At 34.7% G+C, this 27878-nt stretch overlaps 1 protein-coding gene across 15 annotated transcripts in view; it reads left to right on the plus strand.

The window, feature by feature from the left end:
• Positions 1–27878, plus strand: part of MBD5 (methyl-CpG binding domain protein 5) — a 372589-nt gene that overhangs the window by 289208 nt on the left and 55503 nt on the right. For 10 of the 15 annotated variants that reach the window (XM_074335952.1, XM_074335923.1, XM_074335956.1 and 7 more), the window contains 2 exons: positions 13973–14146; positions 24096–24769. In XM_074335952.1, the coding sequence (XP_074192053.1) occupies positions 24657–24769 (113 nt within the window). In that variant the 5' untranslated portion in view covers positions 13973–14146; positions 24096–24656. Of the gene's footprint in view, positions 1–13972; positions 14147–14876; positions 14965–24095; positions 24770–27878 lie in introns of all 15 variants that reach the window. The other 5 variants (XM_074335937.1, XM_074335941.1, XM_074335960.1 and 2 more) reach the window with 5 other exon arrangements.

Here is a 27878-nt window from a genome sequence, read left to right on the forward strand (position 1 = left end):
ATTTCAGATCCTAAATGTTTCTTGGTTGTATCTCTTCTCTCCACTCTCAATCTCAAAATCCTAGTTCAGGCCCTCAGTATCTGTTTAGGAAATAAAAATGTGTGAAATGAAAAAACATTGGTATTGATGCAAACTGTTTAACAAAGGTTGCCAATCCCTAGCAAACTAATTACATGGCCTACTTGATCATATAATTGGCTTTATTATTATCTGGTTAATTCATGAGTGTGTTTCCTAGGGTCCCTATACTTCTGTCTTCTAATCTTTACATTTTAAAAAAGCAGTCTTTTTCATTTTTGTTTTATTTCTAAATATAGGAAGGTTTTATGTAAGGCAATCTTAGATGTAATCCTAATGTATAAAATAAAAGTGGAACTGGTTCAAAAGTAAGGTTAGCACCAAGTCACAGTAGGAAAATAACTGCTCAGCATCTATTACTCGTGCTTACTAAGTATTTGTCATCTCCTGTTTCTTTTCTCTGGCTCTACCTCTACTGCCATACTGATCCTGTGCCAATTAGCATGTGTACTAATTAATAGCCATGACACACTAATAAGTAGGCTGCTCCATGTACTAACAGAGTCGTTTCTACCCATATTCACCAATATAATCAGAAAGTGGTTATGATGAGAACCTGGTCCTCACTCTATCTGGGCAGGATGGTTTTTCAAAAAAGATTCTTTTTTCAAAGGCATTTGGAAATTCCATCTATCATGAAGATTTGTTTATTCTCATTTTGTTCTATGAATTACAGAAGTTTGATGAGTGAAATATGGAGAAGTTTGTCAAAAGCATTCCTCATTCTAAAATAGGCTGAATATCACTCTCTGATAAGTATGAACCTATTAGATCTTCTATCAACTATGTTGTACACAAGACTTACTGAACTTATAGTTAGTCCAAAAATGTATTTTGTGTATCATATACTATAAACTATACCTCTTCCATTTTCCATTTCACCATGTTTTTTAAAGGTGTTGTTTAAAAATCCCTTTAAGGATATTTTGATCCTAATTCTGTTCTGTAATCATCAACCATTCTTCCAATTTATTGTATCTTCATCCTAGTTAATGGAAAATGATAGTACTGCAGAAAAAGGGGCTTTTTGATCTGCCACTAGGGACTCTAATAGGAGATTGACCTTGGACATTGAATCGTAAATCTGTAAATAGCCAGTCCATCAGTAATGAATATGTACAAGTTTTGAAATATCATCTAGCTCTTACCATCTGGTCCACAAGACTTCTAATGACTTTGCCAAATATCTTCTTGAAATCAAGTTTACTAAGTCAAGAAAATTTTTCAGATCTGCCAAGCAAGCATTACTTTCAGAAAATGATTGAGGTTAGTCTGACATGACTTGTTCTTGGTGAAGCCAACCTAGCTCATAATTATCACTGGCTTCCTTTCAAAACACGTGTAAGGCTATCTGTTCATTAATTCCTTCCTTCTAGAGAGCTTGCAAGGCTTAAAAGCATGCTTTAAAGCCTCACTGGGTTATAATTTGAGATCTCTACATTCTTTTCCGTTTTCAAAAACTTAGAAACAGTCTTCCAGTCATCTCTTCTAGTCTCTGTAGTTCTTCAAAGATTGCCATCATCAATCCAGTCGTTTCATCTCCAAGTTCTGGCATGTGTTTCTTTCAGGCAATCATGTAGGTAAATATACAGGTGGGAGATCTGTTAATGCAGGTAAGAGATCTGTCACTATTTCTTCACTTCTCTGAGCTTGTGATGTATATTTTTATTTTTTTTATTTTGAAATAATTTTTGATGTACAGAAGAGTTGAAAAAATAATGTAGAACATTTCCCTATAGGCTTTACATACCCTCTCCTAATGTTAACATCTTGCATAGCCATAATCCAATTATTAAAACTGAGAAATTAATATTGATACAGTATTAACTAAACTATAGACTTTATTATGATTTCACCAGTTTTTTCATTAGTGTACTTTTTCTTCTTAAGATGCAGCCCCACATCATATTTAGTTTTTGTGTTTCCACCAATCTATTAGAGTTCCTTAGTCTTTCCTTATCTTTCACGACCTTGCCACTTGGAGTACTAATCAGGCATTTTGTGGAATGTCTCTCAGTGTGGGTTTATCTGATGTTTTGTCCTGATTAGATTGAAATTATGCATTTGGGGAACAAATGTTTCTAAGTGATGTACCCTTCTCAGTGCATTAGAGCACGTCTTATCACTAGTGATGTTAACCTTGATCACTTGGTTTTGGGGGTGTCCATCAGATTTCTCCTCTGTAAAGTTGTTTTCCTCTTTTGTAATTAGTAAATATTTGGAAGGAGATACTTTGATACTATGCGTATATCCTCTTTTTTCCTAAACCTTCATCTACTATTTTTAGCATTCATTGATGGATCATGCCTGCCACAGTTATTACAGTGTGTTCTAATAGTGATTTTTTATTTCCCTCATTCCTTCTGCAGTTATTGATTAGAATTCTTTGATGAGGAAGAATTGTTCTTTCTTTCATGTATTTCTTTTTAATGGTTTTATTGAGATAGAGTTGACATACAGTAAATAACACATTTAAGGAGTAAAATTTGATGTTTTAACATACGAGTATGTGAAACCATCATCACAATCAAGATAATGGATATATCCATAACCACCAAAAGTTTCCTCGTATTCCTTTCTAAGGCCTGTCTCCCCTTTCCCCATCCCCCTTGATGTTCCTCAAGGAACCACTGATCTGATTTCTGTCACTATAAATGAGTTTGTATTTTCTAGAATTTTATATAAAAAATACAGTTTATACTGTTTTTTATTTGGCTTCTTGCACTCAGGATAATTATTTTGAGATTTATTCTTGTTATATGAGTCAATAGTTCTTTTTTTTTTTTTTCCTGAGTCATGTTGCACTCTATGGATATACCAAAATGAATTTATCTGTTCACCTGTGATTGCTATTTCATTTGTTTTCAGTTTGGGCTTTCATATATGCCCCTTCTAGCTTTCTTTTGATTAGTGTTAAGAGGATATATCTTTCTCCTTAATTTTGTTTTCGACTTATTGTATCATATTTAAACTGTAATTTTTGTAGCAGAATAATAAAGTTAGGCTTTACTTTTTTTATACACAATCTGACAATGTTAGCCTTTTAATTGGGTTGTTTAGACTATGTTTAATATGGTTATTGATATGGGTAGGTTTAATTCCATCATTTTGCTATTTGTAACATGTCCCTCATTTTATATTTGTCCCATCTGCATTTTGTTCTTTTTCCCTTCTCTATCTTCTTTTGGTTTGAGTACTTATAATTTCATTTTTATCTCCTTTAATGACTCTTTAGCTATAACTCTTTGTTTTATTATTAATGTTATTATTTTAATGGTTGTTTTAGGGTTTATAGTGTACATCTTTAACTCTCACCACTTAACCTTCAAGTGATATTATGTCACCTCACTTGTAGTATTGGAACCTTACAATTATTGTACTTCTATTTCTCCCCTTTGGCTTTTGTGGTATAGTTGTTGTATATTTTACTTTTTTATGTGTTATGAAGCTTGTACTGCATTTAAAATTTTTTTTCATTGTCAACTAGCTTTAAAGAAATTTAAATGTAAGAAAAAGATTTTATATGTTTAGCCATATAATTACTATGTCTGGTGCTCTTCATTCCATTCTTAGACCCAGAATTCAATCTAGTATTAATTTTGCTTCTTCCTGAAGGACATTCTTTACTATTATTTGTACTGCAGATCTGCTACTAATGAATTCTTTCAGCATTTGTATATTGAAAAAATTTTTGTTTCATCTTCTTTTTTAGGCATATAGAATTCCAGGTTGACAGGTTTTAGGGGATTTTTTAGTACTTTAAAAATAAGGGCCCGGAGTCTTCTCACATGAATAGTTTTCATTGAGAAGCCTCATAATCATCCTTAACTTTGTTCTTCTGTATGTAAAATGTTTTTTCTCTAGCTGCTTTTAAGGATTTTTTTAAGTCTCTGGTTTTGAGTAATTTGATTATTCTGTGCCTTAGCATAATTTTCTTCATGCTATTTGTGCTTGGGAGCTATTTTGCTTCTTGGATCTTTAGGTTTATAGTTTTCATCAAATCTGGGAAAATTTCAGCCATTATTTCTTCAAAAAGTTTTTTGTCCGCCTCTCTCTTCTTTCCTTCAGAGATTCAAATTACGCATATAGTAGGCCACTTGAGTTGTCCCACAGATCACTGATACTCTGTTCTTTTTTTTTTTTTTTTAGTCTCTTTTCTTTCTCTGTTTAATTTTGGAGAGTTTATATTGCTGTGTCTTCAGGTTCATCTAATCTTTTCTTGTGCAATGTCTTATCTGCTGTTAACCTCATCCACTATATTTTTCATCTCACAAATTATAGTTTTTACTCTAGAAGTTCCATTTGGGACGCTTTTCCTATCTTGTACATCATTTTATATTTTTGAACGTATGGAATATAGTTATAATTACTGTGCTAATCTTCTTACCTATTAATTCTAAAATCTACCCATCTGGATCAGTTTTAATTAATTAATTTTTAATTGAATTTTTTATTGATTTAATTGTAGATTCACATGCAATTATAAGAAATAATACAGAGAAATATCATGTACCCTTTACCCAGTTTCCCCCAAAATTAACATCTTATAAAACTAGTAAAATACCATAACCAAAATATATTCATACAAAGCCCTGCTCTTGTTCAGATTTCTCCAATTTTACTTGTACTCATTTGTGTGCCTGTATGTGTTTAGTTCTGTACAATCCTATCCCATGTGTAAGTTTATGTATCCGCCACCACAGTCAAGGTCCATTTCTATCACCACAAGAATTTCTCATGTTTCCCTTTTATAATCATATTCACTTCTATCTTGATTCCACACCACCCCCATCCCTAACCCCTGTGATAACTCATCTGGTCTCCGTTTTCAAAAATTGTTAATTTCAAAAATGTTAAATAAATGGAATCATATAGTATGTAACCTTTTGGAATTGGTTCTTTTCAGTTAGCATAATTTCCGGAGGTTCATTCAAGATTGATTTTTCTCCTCACTGTGTTTTATTTCCCTGTCTCTTCCCATGTCTGACAATTTTTATTTGAGGCTAGATATTGTGAATTTTTCCTTGTTGGGTTCTGGTTATTTTTGTATGCCGTTATATATTTTCAGCTTTACTCTGGAATACAGTTAAGTAACTTGGAAATAACAATCTGATCCTTTTAGGTCTTGCTTTTAAAAATCATTAGTCAGTACCAGAACAGTGTTTAGTCTAGGTCTACGCATTCCCCACTGCTGAGCAAGATACTTCTGAGTATTCTACCCGGTATCTCATGAGTTATAAAATGTTCTTGCCCCCAGCCCAGTGTGAGTGCCAAATGCCATTCACTCTCTACTTTCAGGGAAATCTTTCCTCAATCTTGGATAGTTTCCTCCCATGCATACACGGATCAGTGCTCTGCTGGATACTCAAAGTGAACTCCCTGTATGTAGATCTGTGCATTTTTTTCTTTGCAGTTCTCTCTCCAGCACACCGTCCTGCAACTCACACTGCCTTTTTCTCCCCCAGCTCTTCAACTGTGTCTCCTCAACTTAGTCTGTTGAGCTCCAGCTGGGTTCACATTCTGCACACAGACTGGAAGAAACTCATGCAAGGCAATAAGCTAGAGCAGTTTTAGGGCTCATCTCCTTTGTTTCTTGTCTCTGAAGGATCACTGTCATATTGCCTGGTGTTTCGTATCTTCAAAACCATTGTTTCATATGTCTTGCCTGGTTCGGTTTCTTTCTTTCTTGCAAGAGATAAAGTCTGATCCCTGTTATGCCATCTTCATTGGAAGCCGAAGTCCTCTGATTTATTCTTAATCACATTTATGTTTTAATTTTGACATAAGGTTTATTCTCTCTGATTAAGAAAATAAAAACAAAATTAATGTTTAATTTTCTTTTAATTTCATTTTATTATTGCAGTGTTTATCCAAGTAAAAATCTTTCCCTTAGTCTTCTTGTTCCAGTTATAACTTTAAAAGTTTTTTTTTATGTCTTTAGAGTTTTTCTGAAGCCCAGTTCATTCTGGACCTGATAAGCTTTTTGACATTTTTTGCACATGCCTTTTCATTTCTCCCTCGCTTTCTCTCTTTCTAGTTTTCTTCATTCTTTCTACTTAAATATTTATTGAAGGCCTATAATGTGCCAGATGCTATGCTAGGCACTGAGGATAATGCCGTGAAAATGATATACAAAGTCCCTGCTCTGTTGCTTAAATTCTAGTGATGGGAGAAAGGCAGTAAACACATATATATGTTATTTTAGTTAGAAATATGTGCTTCGAAGAAAATAAACAAGATGGCATTTTGAGGTGATATTTAAATATTTAAAACATTTTAGAAGAGGGAATAGCAATGGCAAAAGCCCATCATCCAGAATCAGTTTTACATGTTCAGGAGCAGAGAAAAGGATGTGACAAGGGAGTTATTTACCAAGAAGAGAGTGGTACAAAAATGTGGTCAGGGAAGTATTCATAGGTCGAATCTCATAAGGTCTTGAAGGCTGAATCGTAAGTCTATGTGACTTTCCTTTTACTTTTTATACCTAAGCCACATAGAAACGTCCCTCTGCAACCCCTTGAGCTTCTACGGACATCTCTCATTTCTCCATTTCTCAGGCTTAGGCTGGTTGTGTGGTCATGATAAAAGTGTCCTTTTTTTTTTTTTTTTTAATATCTTCAAAACCTTTCTTTCTCCTTTATTTATTTGAGCATTTAATCACTTCTGCCTTGTAATGTTCGTGGTTCTATGTTTTGTCTCCCAACAGTTTAACTCCTTCAGATCAGACTAGACCTCCTGCCTCTTATATACCCACGGTTCCTATCCTCCTCCCCTCATAACTGTACTGCATATTCTTCAACTTCAGATAGACCTTTATTCCAGGTTAGATTCTATTTTCCATATCTTCAATAACATCATAGCCATTTCTCAGACTTCATCGCCCTTCTGACTTTTGCCCACCTATCTCCAAAATTCTGGTCCTGTTTTAATTTTGTTTGTGTTTTTATTACATTATTTTAAGCTTTTTATTTTGAAATAAATTCAAACTTACAGAGAAGTCGTGATAATACAAAGAGCTCTCTTCATACACATTCAGCAGTTGTTAACATTTTGTCGTATTTGCTTTATCATTCTCTCTCTGCCCCTCTGTGTATTTGTGTATATTTTTTAGAACACTTTGATAGTCATTTGCAAATATCATGTGATCTATTTTGGTTTTGCTTTTTCCATACCTATACTCAATAAGCCAGAGATCCATCTCCATCTATTCATATACTGCTCTCTTGTCTGATAAGTCATGTTGTGGTAAATAAAGTCACTTTTTAGATTCCACCGTAAATTCATGGCCACTGACCTCAAATTGGCTTTCAACACTGCCTATATATGAGTAACTGTTTTTTAAATTTGCAAACACAGGGGTGTTTGCGGATATCATTTCTTATGACATTCTATATTTATGGGAATTTTCATCAGATAATGCGTTCTCTGTGATTTCAGTTGTTTGGAACCATTGAGATTTCCTTTATGGCCAGTTATTATTTACCAAATATTTATATAGTCCTTATCATGGACCAGGCACTAAGTACTTTACCAATCTTTATTCAATTTTTTCAACTCTGTGTGGTAGATACCATTGTTATCTTCATTTTGCAAATGAGAAAATGAGGGACAGAGACATAACTTGCCCTCAGTCACACAGCAGATAGTAGAGCTGAGATTTTAATCCAAGAGTCTGGATCCGGAATTCATGCTCTTAACCCTGATGCTATGCTAATTTTCCCAATCTGCTGTGTGCTTTTAAAAAATGTGTATATATAATTTGTATAATGTATGTGGTTCTCTGTGTATTTCCATTACATTGAGCATGTTAATTCTGTAGTTCTGATCTTGTATCTCTTTATTAATTTCTTGCCTGTTTATCAGTTTCTGAGAAATGTATGTTGACTGTAGATCGGTCAATTTCTCATTGTAATTCTGTCATTTTTGTGTGTCAATTATTTCTAGGATATTGTTAGGTATATCTATTTTCAGAGTTTTATTTCTCACTAAAGATTTTTCATTCAATAATTATATAATAACTTCTTTCTCAATGTTTTTTAAAATAATAAGAAAATCAAATGAAAATAGACCTAAGATCCGAAATGACTTCATCATTTCAATGTGAAATTCAGACTCTCAGTCACAAACAAATAGTTATTAATTTTGTAACAGCAATAAAGAAGCCTTCTTATCCAATACAATTTGGACCTGTAGTTGGTTCATTAATTGAAAAGATTTACTAAAGCAGAGAATCATAAAAAATACTTATAATTAATATTTAATTGTAACTTAAAATATATAAATGTATATTCAGTCAACAATCTTTTTGATCAAAGTCTTTCTCTAATTAGAACATTATCTTTACACGATAATGTAACATTAAATATTTCTTTTTTTTTTAACTTTGGAGAGGAACAAGAACTCAAAGACACTTTCAAGATGGTCTGAATGCAGAATTATCCGCGATTTTAAGGTTTTTTCCCCAAGATTCTTCTCTTTCCCTTCTTATTTGACCTCAGTTTTTAAGAAGCTGGTGTTAAAAACTATACTTTCACCTTAATTTTCATGAAAAGAGTCATTCTCTTTTTGTACTTATATTTTACTAATTTACAAAATATTTCATTAAATTACTAAATGATACCAGCAACTATTATTGGGCCAGACAGTTTTGGAAAAAACACCTGATATTGGAAAGCATACGACTCAGGTGATAGAAGCAGAGGTAAACGTTTGTCTGTTTTCAAATGGAAATGCTGTTTTGATTAATTCAGTGATTTGTTTAAGTGGAGGTCAGTTAGTTCTCTGTAGTTCAAATCAGAATATGTTCTTCAAGTAAATACAGGCAAAATCACTGAAAGGTTACTCAATGTCTGACAGATACCATTTTCGGAAACTAATTACATAGGAGTAGAATGGCATTTTTGAGGTACGATACCTGTAGCCTGGCAATGCTTGCGTTAAAACTGCCATGGATGTACGATACCAAAGCTGTTTTTCACTTATGTGCATAGTGATTCACCCTATACCGGGAAGACTGACATGTTTCTCTATTCACGATACTCCCTAATACAAGCTCTCCACTTCAATCTGATCAGGCTCTTCTCTGTCCCCCGGTGTCTTACGTCAGCAAACGTACGAGTATATAAGATTGAGTTGAACAAAATTGAAGTCATCTTTAGAAAGCCTTTCTTGCTTTTCTAGCTTATGCAGAAATGACAGAATCAAAAGGAGCAGAAGAATATCAAAATCAGAGGAGGTTCTTCAGAGTTTTCCAAATGTTAGACACAAATTTAAATTTTAAAAATATATTAAGTTTTTTAACATTGTAATGAAAATAAACATGTACATTCAAGTCTGTTATACCAATTGTAACACATGAACATACCATGAGACAAAAATAAACTGTGCTGCTAGGTTATATTTTTATGGACTGCTGACTAAAGATTTGCTACCAATTTTTATGTAGATATTTGAACTTTTTATGAGTACGCATTTTTATTTTTAAGTTCTTTGCTGGGCTTTTTAAAAACTTGAGTCCATTATTATATATCCAAGTCAAATTATTTGAGCAAGAACACTGCTGCAGCATATATATGAATATGCTCTATTGAACAAATACAAATAAAGCACAGGAACATCTTCCTGCATGTATCCTTATCACTCCTTAGTAGTTTTGCAATGACAAATTAATGTGATAAAGTGATAGTAAGGAAAGTTTTCTTGCTTAATTTAAGTTTTGGGTAGTTCTTGCCCATATTTTGTATTCATGACTAGACACATGAGTAATGATTAGATATAATCATTCAATTTTGGAAGCAATATTTTTCTTTATTCCTCCTTCAAGCTTCTAGACTATTTTAATTGCAAAGATCTTAATATTGCCAAAGCCAAATTAGCTATTAAAAAAATGTTTCCATTTGCAATAGCTTTTCTAATACAGAGAATTGTCTTGATATTATAAAGCCAAAACAAAGTACAGAAATGAATTTCTTGATGGAGATTTAAAATTGCAACTGTCACTTATGTCCCTAGATTTTATACTTTTTATTAATCAGTGTAGTCCATTATTCTTATTGATGGATTTTGATAAGTAGTACTTTAATTTGGTCTTATAAAATGAATTATTACTGACAAATGTCTTTTTCTGTTTTATATAATGGAGGTTCCATTTAGAGTTTATTAGACAAAAGAGATCTACAACTAAAATAATTTGAAAACGACTGGTCTAGTCCAATCCATTAATTTTACAAGCTGAAAAATTAAACTCAGGTTAAGTGTCTTGCTCAAAGTTGTACAGCTAGAAAATTGCAGATACCAAACTTCCTAACCCATAGTTCATTGTTCTATTATTTGTTACCTCATCTCTGAGTTCCTATAGTACATTTAGTTTATGTGATGCAATGTAGCATTTAGTGACATGGTTTGTATATAAGCACTTATTTATTTATTCAACAAGTAATTTTCTGTCTGACAGGCACTATTCTATGCAATGGAGACATTCCCTGAATCTAGAAATTGTACTAAAAATAAAATCAGAAAGTGATTCTATTCAGTCTCCATCTAATTTTAGTTGAATACACACCTGCAATTAACCTTATATATCACTGGGTGGTTTTAACATATTATTAACAAGAACTTTTCTATTTATAGTTATATTTTAGGGGGATTAAAAAAGTTATGTAGTATTGAAAGGTAAAAAAAAACAAATAAGTCAACTCAAAGCACTCTGTTCCAATACCATGAACCTAGTAATGTGTTTGACAACCACAAACCCAAAGATACAGGAAACAATGATGTGTGTAGATAAAACAAAGTGTGGTGAGTGCTGTTACATAGTATATGTAAACAGCACTGTAGACTGAGAGGAGTGAACAAGTAACTCTTAAGCAGAAGGCTGGAGGGGGCTTCATGGAAAAGTTGACCCTGGAGATGGGTTAAAGAAGAGAAGATTGCTTTAAGAAAGTGGGAGGAAATCTTTCTAAGTCCAGGGAACAACAGTGCATAGGCATAGAGTTGTGAATTGTCCCGGCATTTCCAAGAAAGTTTAATGCAGCAAAATACTATGGTGTCTTAGAGGGAGTAGTGAGTAAGCATTTTACCCAGCATTAGATGATGGAAGAATGGAAGTAATGAAATGTAAGAACTTCTTATTTTGTACCCTAGGTATTCCAGATGCTTCCACCTATTTCCGTTCCTAAATGTTAAGAACACTGATGGTGTTTTGTACTTCCCTATCTTATGGTAATGAGTGCAGTGCTGAGCTTGCAAGGGCTCAGTATATGCTTACTGACTAATTGTGCTCATTGTTCACTCAACATGTATTTTTGTCCAGCATGTGTAAGGTTCTGTACTTTGTATTATGAGAAATAAAAAAGGTGTTATACAAAGCCAGTCTTCAAGGAGCTATTGAACCCAAAGCAAAAAATAGTAGATTTTTATCTGTTATGATGCACTGATATTTTCGTATACTCACGGAGCTTACATTCTTCTCAGAAGAGACAGACAAATAGGGTAAATAGTAAAATATGTAATATATTAGATAGTGATAAATACTATGGAGAAACAAAATAAAGTAGGAAAGGGGGATATAAATTAGCAGAGAGGAAAAGAGAGGGTAAAGCTATTTAATTTCCCTTGCCTCAGTTTCCTCAACTCTGAAAAAGAAAAAATAATACCACTTTTACAATTGTGACAAGGATTAAATGACTACATAATACCGTGTTTCCCCGAAAATAAGACCTAGCCGGACAAACAGCTCTAATGTGTCTTTTGGAGCAAAAATTAATATAAGATCTGGTATTATTTTACTATAATTTATATTAAGTTTTGCTCCTAAGGATGCATTACAACTGATTGTCCGGCTAGGTCTTATTTTCGGGGAAACACGGTATGTACAAAGTGCTCAGTGCAGATTCCAGAAGATGGTAAGATAAATGGTAGCAAATAGTATTTATATATTTGGCTAAAATAACTTGAGCACAATAGTCATTTTATTTTTATCATTTGTGGACTTTTTTTCATTAAAAAATATATTTCCAAATATTTTTGAAGTCCTCTATCTATACACTATGACTCCCTCATCCGTGTCCTGCCCCTTTTAGCTTCTGCTCCCAATGGACTCACATCTAATATTACTTTCTTATTGAAGTGAATCATCATTCTTTGATATTATTTCTTCTAGAAAACAATATTTGTTTATCTAGATGTCAGGTCATCATTTTCTATTTCAGGCATCAGATCTTTCTGTGGAAAATATTCATTAATGCTTCATGACTTATCATATCTCAAGGTTAAAAGGTCTGACAAAATGAAACCTTTATGCTTGCTTACCAGCTAAAAATGAGTGCAATATTGGAATTGTTATTACCAGACAGAAGTGGAAAATCTTCAATGTTAATCTTTTGGAACTAAGATCATTTGCGTGGATTATGTGAGGTTTCTGCTCTCCTGCTCACCTTTCTTTGACTATCTAATTTCTATGCATCATTAGATGTATTGTGACCACCCCTTTTCTCTAATCCTTGAAAACTAGACTAGCTCTTTCTTTGTGCTCGTTTAGCACTCCACACTTAGCCCTATCATGGCTGATATCCTTCAGTGTTGTAATTACCTACTTACCTGACTGCTCAACTCCCCACCCTCCACCTCCCAGACAGCAAGCTCCTGGAGATGGGGACTGTATTTTTTATTTTGGGGTTTCTACTGTCCATGCAGTGCCTCACATGTAGTTGCCCAATAAATCCTTAAAATATTAAATGTAAAGCCTGGAGTGCCTGGAGTATACAGGATTCTAGAAACAGAGTTATTTCACCTTGGTCCCACATCCCTTAGCTGCTCCTGGTCTCTCCTGGCTGCTTTCAGAGGAACAGCAGCGCTCCAGCACGCTGCTACACCCTCACGTACACATTTCTCCTACACATCTCTCTGCTTTGCCCCAAAATCAAAAAAGAAAAGAAAAAGTAGGCTGGCTATCAGGAAAGACCTCAAAGGTGGAGAAGCACCCTGTGGAGTAACTATGGTCCAGGATGTGGTCCTTGCTCTTCTAATTTAAAAAGTTATTTTGCCACTGCTCTCAAGGGTCATCACCTTGAGGGTCTGACACAGACTGTCTGCCTTTACAGGAAATTAATTTATAAGCTAGATGACCTATTTGTTTGTTTGTTTGTTTGTTTTCATTGACCGAAATATATGTACCTGGTATCCAAGTTACTAACGTAGTGATATCAAAGCACCTATGAAATCCACCAAGTAATCAGAAGGTTGTTAAGAGACCCTGGAAAGACAACAAAATGAGTTAGACTGTCACAAGGATTTGTTTTCCAGGCTGAGGCAGAGCCTTGTCAGTGTCTCCCTGATGGCCAGGAGGAAATAGAGGATGGGGTAATAAGGAACGTCTCAAGTGCACTTTTGAAAGCCCTTATCTTTTTTTTTTCCTTATTTGCCAAAAGAAAACTATTTTAAATGTGAGAAACTAAAGCAATGGCATTTTATGATTCTTAATAATGTCATGTACAATTTGGTCGCATCATTGTTTGATCCTGACACGCGTTCCTGAGATAATAATAATGTGGCATTGCTGATGATGTTACTAAGGAAAAAAGCAAGATAGAGGATTGAAGATGGGTGAGAATTTTCTGTACCCTCTACCTCCTCTAATTCAAGAATCGCCACAGTCTGTGTCAACTCCGTTTCCTTAAGGAAGTTAGCTGCATGCGTGTGGTTTTAGCGGGCGTACCAGTGCCCTGTACATACTACTGATGCATGAGGAGCCACTAAGAGTTCATCCTCCACTCTTGTGAAGAAACTGTGAAGTGCAAATGAAGTGGTCATTAGAAAAAATAATAATAAGTTGTACCTCTTGTCAAGGGCTAAAGTGAATCCTTCAAGCCTTACCTCAAGGTCCTTTCTGTTCCAGAGGTTGGAAACCCAAGTGCCTACAGAGGCCAGGCTGGTGGGAATGAAGCAGGAAGCCACTTCATTGACCTGGAGAGCCGAGTCCTTTCTGAAGGAGCAGCCACTGCTCTGCTCCAGATAATTGTTACAAGGCAGGAATGTTGACCTAGTGTTACCACATTGTCCAGTTTCTCAGGTAAAGCAGGAAATGAACGTTTTCATGTGAAATATTTTGGTTTAAATATTGTCAACTAATTCACTTTTGTTATTATTCTCAAACTGCATACAAGCCAAACACTTCTCCAGGTGGGATTTGGCCCCATGTCCTGTCCTGTTTGTAACTTGGTCCTATAGTTTGCTTACCTATTGGTTAAACTGAAGAATTTATTTTCTACCAGTTTTGCTTTTCCTCAGTATGTTCTCTAAAATACTCTGCACCTGGTTTGCTGATATTGAAACTCCTTTCCTCTCCAACCTGAGTACTTTTGCCTAAGATTTCTCTGGCTGCTGCTGCATTTTCTCTGCCTCCCTCTGCGGTCCAGTGAGCGATTAAATGCTAAATGTCTCACTGAGACATTTGATAGGACACAAGGAAACAATACAAGGTATTACTACTTAACTCAGTTTGTGACTGATGAGTGAGCTATATAGACCCAGTAAATGATCATTTATTTCGCACAGCTTAGCGATTGTACGCTTTGGGCTCACCTTTCTAGAATCCACACAGAGATGATCGTCCTCGTGTTGCATCTTGGGAGACCTTATCAGACAATTTATTAGACTTTAGTTATCGTTTACATTTAATTACGTTTTCTGGAGACGTTGATCAGACTTAAGTGTTCCTAGATATTGATACAGATTTAGAGACAATGTCTGTGGGTGGGTTTTTTTCACCGGCTAAGGAATCGTCCTATTTTCACTTGCAGAGTAACCTGATTTTCAAGGTTACTGGGGGTACCATTACCTCTCTACAGAACTGATTACTCCAAGTAGAAACTTGACATCCACTGCCAGGTAAATTGAAGAATGCTAAACATTTTTATAGTAAGAGTGTATGAATATTAGTTGTTTCATTATATTGCACAACTGCAAATGGGCATAATTCACAATTGTTTCATTCTTAGTACAGTTTTGGGAAAAAACAATATTGATGTACGTCGTTTTTCAACAATGATTTAACCTATATACAAATACATTGAACACACTTTGAGTAGCCAAAATACCAGCAATGCACAGATAAGATGTGAAAATTATCCCTTAAGCTTGCTTACTGTACTCTTAAATAGATTAATGCAGGCAAGTAATTTTTCTAAATATTCCCTATGAGAAAAAATTACTGTAATATAGAAAAGCAAAAATAGCAAACTATCCTGGTGCCTAATATATAGAAATAAATTATAAACTGTTTTTTCCCTCAGAATTACAGTGAATTTATCATTTAGTTCATAGATGTTCTGTTGTATTACTATACTTTGAAACAGTTCTCTAAATGTTCTATTAAGGATGTGTTTGAGAGCTGGTGATTATTCACTTTTTAGCTGTTAAGAAGGTAAAATGAATACTAATCATTTTCTACATATGCATACAGACCCTCACTTTTCGCTTTCTTGTATTTTTAAAGGCACAGAGGGAAACTTTAACTTGAAGTTAACTGTCTCCGTAGGTTTTGCTTTGCAGTCATGTAGAATAGCAAGGACAGAGAGAAAGCTCAATGATGTGTAGTCATGTATGTGAAGTACTGGATATTGTACGGGGAGATTCCAGGGGGAGCCCCATTTAGACTTGGAAAGCCATATGGTGATTAGGGAAACCAGGAAGGCCTCTCTTAGGAAGTGACATTTAAACTGAGATAAATAGGTGTTGGTTTAGTGAACACAAGAGGGTCGGGATGGGAGGTGGTCATCTAAGAGTGACACCCTGAGGCATTTTAAACCAGTCAAAAGATAGCCTTAATTTTTCTCTCTAGTTTTTAGATCATCAAGGTTAATGCAGTATTCTTTCTGACTCTCCACATATTTTTCTGTACTTAGCTAAAACAAAGAGAAATAATAGCATACTACTAGGCACATAGCTTATAACTGTTTCTAATAAAAAGCTTCCCTGATGCTTTTGAGGATCAGGAAGATAATTAGCTATTCTATAAATGTAACATTTAAATTTTGGGAAATAATATTTTTTTTCTGATTATAGAGCCAATACATTATTATAGAAAATTTTGAGACTACAGAAAAGCAACGAAAAAAATAAAAATCACTCATGTTCTTAATACCCAGATATCCAATCACTGAGAGGATAGTGTTATTCTAGTCTTATATTTACATATATAGTAGCATTTTTGTAAATGAAGATTTATAATTATACATGCAACTCTGGGGTTTTTTTCAGCTGACAGTATCATGGACCTTTCCCAGTGCTATTACATGTTCTATAACATGATTTTAATAGCTACGTCTAAATAATAACAATTTGGATATTTATGATGTTCTAGATACTGATTTAAGACTTTTAACATATTATGTCCCCAGAACAATTCTATAAGACTATAATCTCCATTTTACGAGGAAACGAAGTTTAAAATTTGCCCAAGGTCAAGAGCTATTAAAGAGTAGAGCTACATAGCTTCTCAGTATGGTCTTAAATCAGACCGTATTTTAGACTTTCAGTTCATTTCCAGAATAGTTTTTCGCTATTTGAAATAATACCCATGATTGTATGGGTTGGCAGGGTTGGCTGGGCTGACTTACATGTCTGGGGCCTCAGCAGGACCTGCTAGACCAGCTCCACGTCTCTCTCTTTACCTGGTCTGTCATCCTCACGGTGGCTCGCTCAGCAGCCCATGGGATGATGGCATTACAAAAACCAGGAGTAAAAGATGGAAGCCCTTCGAGCAGTGTCACATCTATCATATTCCATTGGCAAAGCAAATCACAAGGCCAGCCCCAATGCAAGGTGTAGAGTTATAAATTCTACTTCCTGATGGCAGGAGCTACAAAATATGTGTGGCCATTGCAGTTCTGCTATACTCAGCGTTTGGTTATTGGAAGGCTTCTATGTGACGAGAATGTGTGAGTGGCTGAACTTTGGTAGCAAGAAATGGCCTGGTATAAATAATCCTCCAGACCATAGATGCACGTCGACCGGGATGCTTGTTACCTTGACCCTGAGGACTAGCCTGAGTCTCAGGAGCCTGTCCCCATGCCTTCAGAGTTTGTGAAAAAAAATGTAGGCTTTTTACCTGAATGTGATCCCCCTTGTATAGGTTGTAAACTTTTACACTCTTGTGCAATGAAAGGAGAATGTCTGGAACTAGAGAGCGTCAGTGATCAGGGCAGGAAAGTTGTGTGTAAGGTATCCTGATACAACTGTATAAAACAAACATAAATGTGCTGGGGGGAGTTTGGAGTGAGTAAGGAGGGCCTGGCCGAGATTAGGTCTCTTACAAAGACCATATGTGAGAGGTATGTTTTGAAAGAGGTGGCTGCACAGTGAAGATAAGAACCAAATGAAAATAATAACCAGACTGAAAATGGGGCTGATCTATTGGAAGGATTTTTTGTTTGTTTGTTTTTAATGGAAGAAGATATAACTGCAAGATACGTATGCCATAAGTAAAAGTGCATAGCTTGCATAAATAGGTGAAAGGTGAAACATATGGGAAGTTAGATGGAGGGGACTGGCCAAATGCTATGAAGGAACTGTCTGAATAAGTGATATATGGGTGAAAGGTAATTGAAAAGGGAAAATGTCATTTAGGACTACTCTAACAAGCATAATTTAATAATGATAGAAAGATTATGAGTATACCCATTTATTACCCAATCAAATGATAATTATGTTGTAGCCACTCAACATTACTCTCTAAAATGCTAATGCTGATGTTGTTTTTTTAATCCAGTAGTATCTGTTATGTGTACGTATTGTTTTGGAATTTAAGTATAGAGGTAGGTTTTATGTGAAACTTGTTCTCAATTGCAGAACATGAGGTGTTCACTCTTGCAAATGTAGGAATGGAGTGGACTTCTTATTTAACTTTAAATATTTCATGAGCTAAGTTTATAATGGTAGTATTAAAACGTATAAATGATGATTTAGATTTATATAACGTATTAAATATTGGTGTTTTGCCTAATTTGCATAGTCTCACCTTGATAAATCAATAATTCATTGGGTATTCATTCTCTGCTACAGTGTATTTAAATAACCCCACTGAGCACAAGATCAATCTGTGATGCCATTATAAACATTTTCATAGAATTTACTCAGATCACATGATTCCAAAGTCGATTCATTATTTTTACCATTAATTAAGTTTGTGCAACGTTATTCAGATAATTTATTATGTTTGATGTTATTCAGGAAGATTTATGAAGAATATCTGCTTACCTATTTTCATGATGTCATATTCTCTGATATTTAGTCTTCATGGTATTTTGTAATGTAACTTTTAAAATCTACATTAATACTGCATGGAGAGTTTATTCTTATGTTGACAACATTGTCAGTAAAGCAGATTGAGAAAAAAGGTCTATTGCGTTAATTTTAATTTTTATACTGTTCCATTTATTTTACTGCTTCCTTTAGTAATTCAATTAAAATGTCTATGTATACCACTTAAATAAAACTCTGATGCACTTTACAAATAAAATATAAAGTTAACATTATTAATTTTCTTAGAAACTCTATTATACTTTTGTACACAAAAATTATCACTCAAAGATTATGAGATCATTCAGGATAAATCTAGAGCAAAAAATCCATTGTATATTTTGTCAAAACACATACTCATTGGCTTCTATTGGCTTCTTTTAAAAACCTTCATTTTAGACATGTGTTGCTAAAACTTTATAAGCCTACATGGTAAAAATCAGAATATAAAGTTATGTTGACTAAAATATGCATAGTATTCAAGAAATATTTAATTATCTACTATAGGCCAGGTGTACTATATCAGAAACTGAGAATATAGGAAGGTCCTAGAGAGACAAGATTCCTACCCTAAGGGAGTTTAAATTCTTGTGAGGAGACATAGTCAATAAACAAATAAATGATAAAAAAAAAATTAGATACTAGAGAGACCAGTGAATTAACAAAGTGAGAGCGAGTACCTGGGGTTTGCAATATAGTCTCTTTGAAGAGGTGACATTTAATTAGAATTCTTTATGGTCAGAAAAAGCCAATGAAAAGAAATAAATCAAGTTACTAAAATTCAATTTACCAAAATCCAGTTCTCATTGACTAATTTGCATATTGTAAGGAAGCAGGAAAATGAAAATATTGGTAGAATTGTGACATATATTGTCCTTAGAACACAAACACACACACACACACACACACACACACACACACCACTTTTTTGAATTTCATTATTATTACCAAAACTGTTTGTAAAATAAATTTAAATTATGTCCTAAGTGTAAGGTTTATTCTTGATCCAGAATATTAGTGAAATGGAGGTATCTTTCATATGACAATATCATTTTTGTTTTAACCAGTGTCTATTGGGTTTAAACCAAACCAAACCTTTATAACCAAGTTTGGTCATAATGGAACCTATAGAAGAGGTGACTGGAAAATATTATAGATATGTAGCTTTTTATGTTAAATTTATAAAAATTGGAAAAGGGGAGAAGCTTGTTTTTATAATACACAGTATAAAAATAAAGCTTAACTAAATCTTGAATGATTGGTCTATATAGAAGATAAAGTTATCAGAATCTTGGAGGCATGAAGAATAGATTTTAATATTTAGCAAAAGAGGGCGTTCATGGGTTTCAAACGTTGAGAAATATGGCATGAAATGCTTTCCTAAAACCACCCTTCTGGCACTGTAAGAAAATTATGAAGGGCCATAAAATTATGCAATTCTATTTTAACAAATAATTCTAAGTGAATTATCAAAATGGCCACAGTTTATGTACAGGAATATTTATCTCAGATTTATTTGTAATGGTGAGAATTTAGGAGAAAATCTATGTAATTAAATAAATTATATACACCTGTCCAAGAAAATTCTAACCAGCAAGTAAAAGCCATATTTTGGAAAAACATAATGCCATAATAAAATGCTCATGACAAAAATAAAGTACCAAGTGGTAATGACTCAATATTTAAAGGAGAAAGACACATTTATACATAGAAAAAAACTGGAATTAGTACAACTACTTTAAAGAGTAATTTGGCAATGCCTGTGAAGTTGAAAATGTGCAGACCCTACAACCAAACATTAATATGATTGATATACCAACAGATGAATATTTAGTTGTATAATCATATGATAAAATGCTGTTCAGATATTAAATATTAATGAATTGGATCAACATATCTGCAGCAGAGATAGATCGATATATCTCAACAGAGAGTTTTCAAAACAATGTTGACTTTTAAAAAGCAAGTTGCAGAATGATACATATGTATAATAGTATTTATGTAAAATTTTAAAACACATATAACAATACCAAATATTATTTACATATATGTATGCATATGAGGAATAAACATGAAAACGTAGCCTGGAAGGATACAGACAAAAATCATGATACTGGTTGCCTTTAGGGTGGAAGGGAGTGGATTAGAACTGAAAAGGGAAATGGGGTGGGAGAAGGGGATAGTATTTAATTTCATCTGTAATGTTTTCTAAGTCTTTAATTTAAAAAATAAGCATAACTGACAAAATGTTTACACTGTCAATTGGATCCATAGTTCATTATTTATTATATGAAACTCTCTTTTTTTAATCTGTTCTTTTAAGATTTTCTAAAAACAATGATTAAACGAAGGTGCATCCATGTTTGCAGTGGTTATCAATCAACAGTAAGATTGCAGTTCAATTTTTATTTTCATCTTCAAACTACTCTGTATTTTCCAAACTCACAAAATGAACGTTGAGAAAATCAGTGCCACTTGTAAATAAACGATAACTGTATGGGTACTGGACCTCTGCTATGTGAGAGAGTCCTGTGGCCCTTAAAATTGAGCTGCCTCTAGAACGCTGTAGTATCAGCAAAAAAAGGATGATCCTCCCACAGACAAAAGGAAGGAAAGGCCGGCTGCCTGCAAGGTATAGAGATGTGAAACTGGCCATGTCCTGGGAAGGGAATCAGGCTAAGCCGGTGGGTCTTAAATTTGAGCGTGCATCAGAATCCCCCAGAGCACTTGTTAAAAAATAGATTGCCCTCCAGGGTTTCTAATTCGGTAAATCTGGGGTCAGGCCTGTGAATGTGCATTTCTCACAAGTTGCCAGATGTTATTGATGATAACGATGCTTGTCCCAGAAACATGCTCTGAGAACTTCTGGTCTAAGTAAAACCCAGCCATCAGATATTTGTGATTTTCGATAGCTGAAATATGAGGGAGATATTTGACAGGAATCACTCCACTGTTACTATCTGGCAGATCCACAAATTACTTACTGGAGCAAGCCAGCAAGTCTCGGGGAAGTAGGAGTCAATGTAAGAGCAGGCTGACAAAAAAAAAAAGAAAGAAAGAAAGAAAATAAAAGACATCAAATGGTCCAGAAAACTCAAAAGTAGAGAAAACGAGAAATGGTCCAATCTAATGATCAGAGACCACTGAATAGATTTCTTTAGGAAAAGTGAGGTAATAAAATGATTATGAAAAGGGACTATTAATAAAAATTTAAAAACAGGTTCAGTTGTCAGAGTCTGTTGCTACTTGACAAAACCAGAAGTCGATGGCAGAATATTCGTGTATCTTTCACTAGGACTGGGTACTCCACTTGGCTGGGAACTCCTTGAGAAAGAGGAATTTACCCTTCCTTGCTAATTCTCTGTCCCTCCCTCTTTCCTTTCTGTTCTTCTACACTGAGCAGCTCTTTAGTGCCAAACATTACACTGGGCTTTTGATAAAGTGGTGTCTTACCATCATTATAATACAGCACATGGCATACATAGTACCTAGTACATAGTAGCTGCTCAGTAACTGTTGAGTGAAATACGAATAAACACATACATGATCAGCCGCGGTCAAGGTTAAAGTGCAGTGAATGGGAGGCAGAAATGGGACTTTATGCCTGCAAATGGGTCATTGCTGTGAGAAGCATAGACACAGTGCAGTGGGGCCAGTAATGCAAATTACCAGCTTGAGACACCGTTGTGAGTATTAGTACTTGGCACTCTTCTTTATACCCCATATTTTTCCCAGTAAATTGTTGCTGCTTTTCCCATTGCCTGGCAATGTTTCCCACACCCATACCCACGGTTCCCCGACTTTCAGCTAAATGAGTATAAGAGGTCAGACAATTAAGTTCGCGAACTCATCCTACAAAAAGTACTACACACCTCATTGCTGAATATCACTATGGTCACCTTCGAAGGGAAGCTATGCACTGACGCCAGCACCTAGTCCACCCTTCAAAGCAATTTTGGAACTCTTTTTCTGGAATGGCGATCAGAGCTGTTGTCATATTACCCTTGATGTCCTGAATGTCATCAAAATGTCTTCCTTTCAATATTTCCTTTATCTTAGGGTAAAGAAATAAGTCATTGGGGGCCAGATCAGGTGAGTAGAGAGGGTGTTCCCATACAGTTAGTTGTTTACTGGCTAAAACTTCCCCCACAGACAGTGCTCTGTGAGCTGGTGCATTGTCGTGATGCAGGAGCCATAAATAGTTGGCAAAAAGTTCAGGTCCTCTAACTGTTTCACGCAGCTTTTCAGCACTTCCAAATAGTAAACTTGGTTAACTCTTTGTCCAGTTGGTACAAATTCATAATGAATAATCCCTCTGATACCAAAAAACGGTTAGCAACATCGTTGCAACAAGTTCACAAACTCAATTGTCAGACCTGGTAGGCTTCATTCCAACACCTTTAATCTGTGTCAGAGCCAAGCGCACAAATAAGATGTGTGCCTGAGTACATGACGCCCTTTACTAGAAGGCATTCGCCTGCTTTCCCAATGAAGAGATCCAAAAAGGGCTTGGAGTTAATTTAAGTATGTAGAGGTTTAGGAATGTAGATTAAGTAGTTATATATCTATTTACACCGTTTAATTTGTTGATTGTTATATATGCATATTTAAACATTATTTAAAATATTAACTTTTTATTTGAATTTTTTGAAACAGTTTTAGTACTTCCATACGAATCTTAAGTCATTTAACAGTTTTCGAGAGCATATGACCTTCACTTGATTAAGTTATTTGAGATGTAAATTATTATGATTCTGTGGATGATGCTGTTACTGGAAATTTTTTCACAAACTATAAGTCCCACTCGTATAACATTAGAACAATTTTTTATTCATCTTCATGAGTAATTACCCAGAAGGTAATCACACACTGTATATTAAATTGATTATAAAAAGGCTTGTTTACCACAATAAATAACGCCAGCAACTGTGACATAACATTTTCTGCAAGGATTACATACTAAATCTTTTTTTAAATGTATGTGCCATCTTTTTTTATTTAACAGTTCCATTAAGATGACCTCTTATAAGCATTCCACACTAGCATTGACTGCTGCTGTTTCAAGCCAATATGTCCTCCCCGAACAGTACTTTGTGACCCAATAAAGGAATGAAGGGCGTACCCCGTAATAGAAGAGAGCTTGTAAATCTTAATTATAAAGTAATTCCCACCATATTCAAGAACAGTGGGGGCAAATCGTCGCTGTATTTGGAAATGAACTATAAGTTATTTTCGTTTTAATTTTTTCTTTAAAAAAACAACAAACTTTTTCTTCTTTAGACCAATATGGTAATTAGAAAAGTAAATCATAGGGGTATGTAGAATTAAGAAGTAACTAAATGTGATTGGGTTAACACATAACTTTCCAACTGTCAGGTCATAAGAGGTTTTGATAGATACATTTTTATTGTGAGTCAGAAGGAAGGTGTGTGTGTGTGTGTGTGTGTGTGTGTGTGTGTGTGTGTGTGTGTGTGATGCTATAGTTATGGGTCTATCTCTAATAATTAGAAAGTTGCATGTGGTGAAGAGCAAGCTAATTGATTTAACTGGAGTAAGTGGGTCAAGTTAGAAGGAAACAAGTTGAATTTGTCACATGATTTTGATGGCAGAAGACATCAAAATGGTTTGGTACACTTAGCAGTTTATTCAGTTTTTAAAAGTGTGCAGGTTCCCAGTTTTTCAACATAAATATGCAGTTTACATATTTACATATGTTTCAGGATACATTATTGGAATTTTGAAGACATGAAAACATCAGATGAACCAACCTGCAACATCTTGGATTCTGATTGGAAGATGAAGAGAAAGTTTAAAGAATGTGGCCTATAAAGGCGGGTAGTACCTGGAAATATTAACCGACTCACACTGTAAAAATGAGACCGGTTTCTAAACAATAGAGATTATTTTAGTCCAACATCAAGGTTCAAGACAAAATGTTGAACTAAAAACTTTACTCTCCTCCCCTACCCTACTTCAGACAGGTACCAGCATTGGTGAATATGATTTTCCTTAGTCATAAGCACTCCTTTTTACCTATGTAGACCATCCTTAAGAATTAAATATTCATTATTTAATGTAGATTATAATGGGAAACTGATTTTTTCCACAATGGCAGATTTCAAGGACTTGGTTCCCAACTGAGCTGAAGCTTCCCAATGCATTTTGTACAGTCTGGGAACCACTGCGCTGCACTGGCCATTTTTGAAGGCCATCATGCCCTGTAATATAAGGATATCATCTTATTGCTGATATCTTTGGAGAGTCCCAAGCAGACACAGAAAATGAATGGAGGCAAGGAGTGTGACGGAGGGAACAAGGATGGAGGCCTTCCAGCGATACAGGTTCCTGTGGGTTGGCAGCGCCGCGTGGATCACAATGGAGTACTATATGTCAGGTGAGCCCTGATTATTACCTGTGCTACCTCCAAGTTCGCAGTCCCAAAATTAACGAGGTCGAGTCTGTTCCTCTGAGGGAGCAAAATATGACTGACACCACCTCACATAAATTTGAATAAATGATCTTTGTGCTAGAAATATTCAAGTGTTTTTTATTCTGTACTATTTTGCAATGTAAATTGCCTTAGGTTATAAGAGAATTTTTATGCATTACTTGTGTTTAGATAAGGTGTCATTCTGCTATCTCTGTAACAAGGATAAAGAAAAATATGAAGATTTGTAAAAGAAACACATAGGCATCATTACCACATTCACAGGAAAATGTAAAATCCTGGAAATAGACCCAGTGTCTCCTCACACTGCTATTCTCTCCTTCATAGTGCTTCACTTGGCTTTTCTGATGTAAGGTTGAGTGTTTTTATCACTACGCAGTTTTAATTATTAGACTGCTTAATGCCTAATATTAAGTAAAAATAATTTACCTCCTTTTTTCTTTGCAGTTTTTAATCTTTTCCCTGAATGTAATAGTAAAAGAGAAAGTCATGGTGGAGATGGCGCTTCATCTCACACATAAAAAACATACAAATAAAATGGAAATACCTGCTCTTTTAAATTTGTATGGCATGTATTCCTTGTAGAACAAGCTGAGGGGAATAACAACTGTTGGCAAGAAGTTTCAGTCTTATTACTAAGTAATTGACATCTAAGTTCCTCAGTTTGTGGTTTATCAGTAAGTATATAAAAAATTAGGATGCCATAAATCTTTCTTTGTGATGTAATAAACTATTATAAATAGGCTTAGAACTTTTTTAAAAGATACCACATTGCATCATTACATTAGTGCTATTACTTTCAGTGTGGTTTCTTCATATCTCTGCTCAATGGAATTCTCCATTTGTGCAAAGATGTACTTGTATGAATGAAGTATTTTCCATTATATGAACACAAATGATTTCATGCCATAACAACTCAAGAGTCAGTTCAGATTCTATCCTGGGTTTGTTTCATGTAAGGTGTTTCTTGAGGTAAACTTAATTACCAGTTGAAACTCTTTTGCACATTCGTTTTTGTTTCTGTAATATTAAAGATGTGCTCTATATTAATGGGAGTGAAGGGATAAGAAAGCAGGGAATGTGGAGTTATCCCCCGGTAGATAAGATGTGCACGTGGGGTACCTTTTTCAAAGTATTCCTACCCTGTTTCCCTGAAAATAAGACCTAGCTGGACAATCAACTCTAACGGTCTTTTGGAACAAAAAATAATATAAGACCTGGTATTATATTATATTATATCATATCATATCATATTATATTGTAATGCTATATTATACTATACCCGGTCTTATATAAGACCAGGTCTTATATTAATTTTTGCTCCAAAAGAAGTATGAGAGCCAATTGTCCAGCTAGGTCTTATTTTCAGGGAAACACGGTATTGCCAATGCTGTTAAATGCCAGAATTACTTTGTCATTAACATAATATACCAAGATATCAGTGTTATTGTCCGTATTTATGATTGCTCTAGTCTGTAAGGAGCAAATGTACATTCAGCTTAGAGCAAATGACTCTAAAATCTTGGTCATTTATTTTTTTTTTTACTTCGTCTTTCTCTCTGTGAAAGATAAATCAGGTTTTCAGACTGCTGAAAATTAAGTTAAACCAAGTCAAGTCTGGGCATCTGTCAGTTATCTTGTTCATGATTTTCCAAGTCTAGGTAGACTTGACTCCCTATGAGTGTGAGTTCTCCAAATCCGAGTCCATACACTACGAATTATTTTGGAAACTAACTTTGCCAGATAAGAAAAAAAACCGTCAAATAAATTAAGCCTGCATGGGTTTGATTGGTTTGTACATAACTAGTTAAATCACTACTTGAACATATATAGGAGGCGAGCCCTCCTTGCACAGCTCTCTTCTCAGTGTGCAGTTTGCCGGTAATTTAAGGGTAGTCTCCAGGTGCCTCCTGCCTCGGGGAGGCCTTGAGGCTGCACATTAAATTTCCCACCTGCTTCCAATCTTCTTAGCTTTGTGCCATAAGACTTGTAACTATCTTTTACATTAATTATTACTCCCAAAAGTTAATTAAGAGGTACAACTAAAGGAATGAACCCGACTGACTGACTGAGAAGAACTACTTTTAAAGTGTCTAGAGTAGAGTACTAATAGAATTCAGAAATTTTTGTCTTCGGGTTTAATTTTACAATTAAACTCCTCTAGGACTCAGTCTGTATACTTTCTTTAACTGTAAAATGTTAGACAGTTTTTCACAGTGAATTCTTCACATGATAACTATTTGGTAATTTTGTTTCATTTAAATTAGCAGACCCGAAAAACATCTGGCTCCTGCCACTAGGGTGGAACTGAAGTCTATATAATATGGAAATTATTAGTCTTTACTTATCGTCTGAAAAAATTTGTTAGCATAAATAAATGAGTGAGTGTGTTGACAAAGTTGAAGATTTTAATTGAGATTTTCTACAAGCATAAATCACTGATATGGTCATCCATAAATAAAATATGAACTGCCAATTCATAGAACCATTTTAAAGCTGGTTTGTTTATAGATGCAAAACTACCTGTGTTTTTATAGGAGCAGAATAGTCTACCCCTATTGTAATGCTTTGTATATGAAATAGAGAGTATTATATCTGGTCAAATCCAATTTGATCAGAAGGCTTAAGTGAAGGTTTTGGTAAATAGTTATAAATAAAAGATATTCTTGAATGAGAACTACATGATAATTTTCAAGATTGTAAAACTCAATATTTTAATAATAAAAGTCCTAAAATACAAATTGCCCATTTTAAACTAACCCTCGTTATAAATAAAAATAAAAGACTTGTCCTGTCATCTGAATTAGTGCCTAATCTGTAGACTTGAATTTGCTCAGTATTCGCATACTGTTGTGACCCAGAGCATAACCACATTGAGAGCACTGTCTATTTACCAGCCAGAAGACTTGCGAAGTACCTTTCCTCCACTTAAAACACCTTTTCCACGAGAGTTCCCCGTCCTTTGTCATCTCTGCTTGTCTCCTCTCTTTTTGTCAGTAAGGTTTGGCTCTTCAGTGTAACCTGAGTTGGGCCACACTGATCTATCTTCAAAGGA

The sequence above is a fragment of the Rhinolophus sinicus genome, linkage group LG01 (genome assembly GCF_036562045.2).
Source record: "Rhinolophus sinicus isolate RSC01 linkage group LG01, ASM3656204v1, whole genome shotgun sequence".
NCBI classification, from domain to species: Eukaryota; Metazoa; Chordata; class Mammalia; order Chiroptera; family Rhinolophidae; genus Rhinolophus; species Rhinolophus sinicus.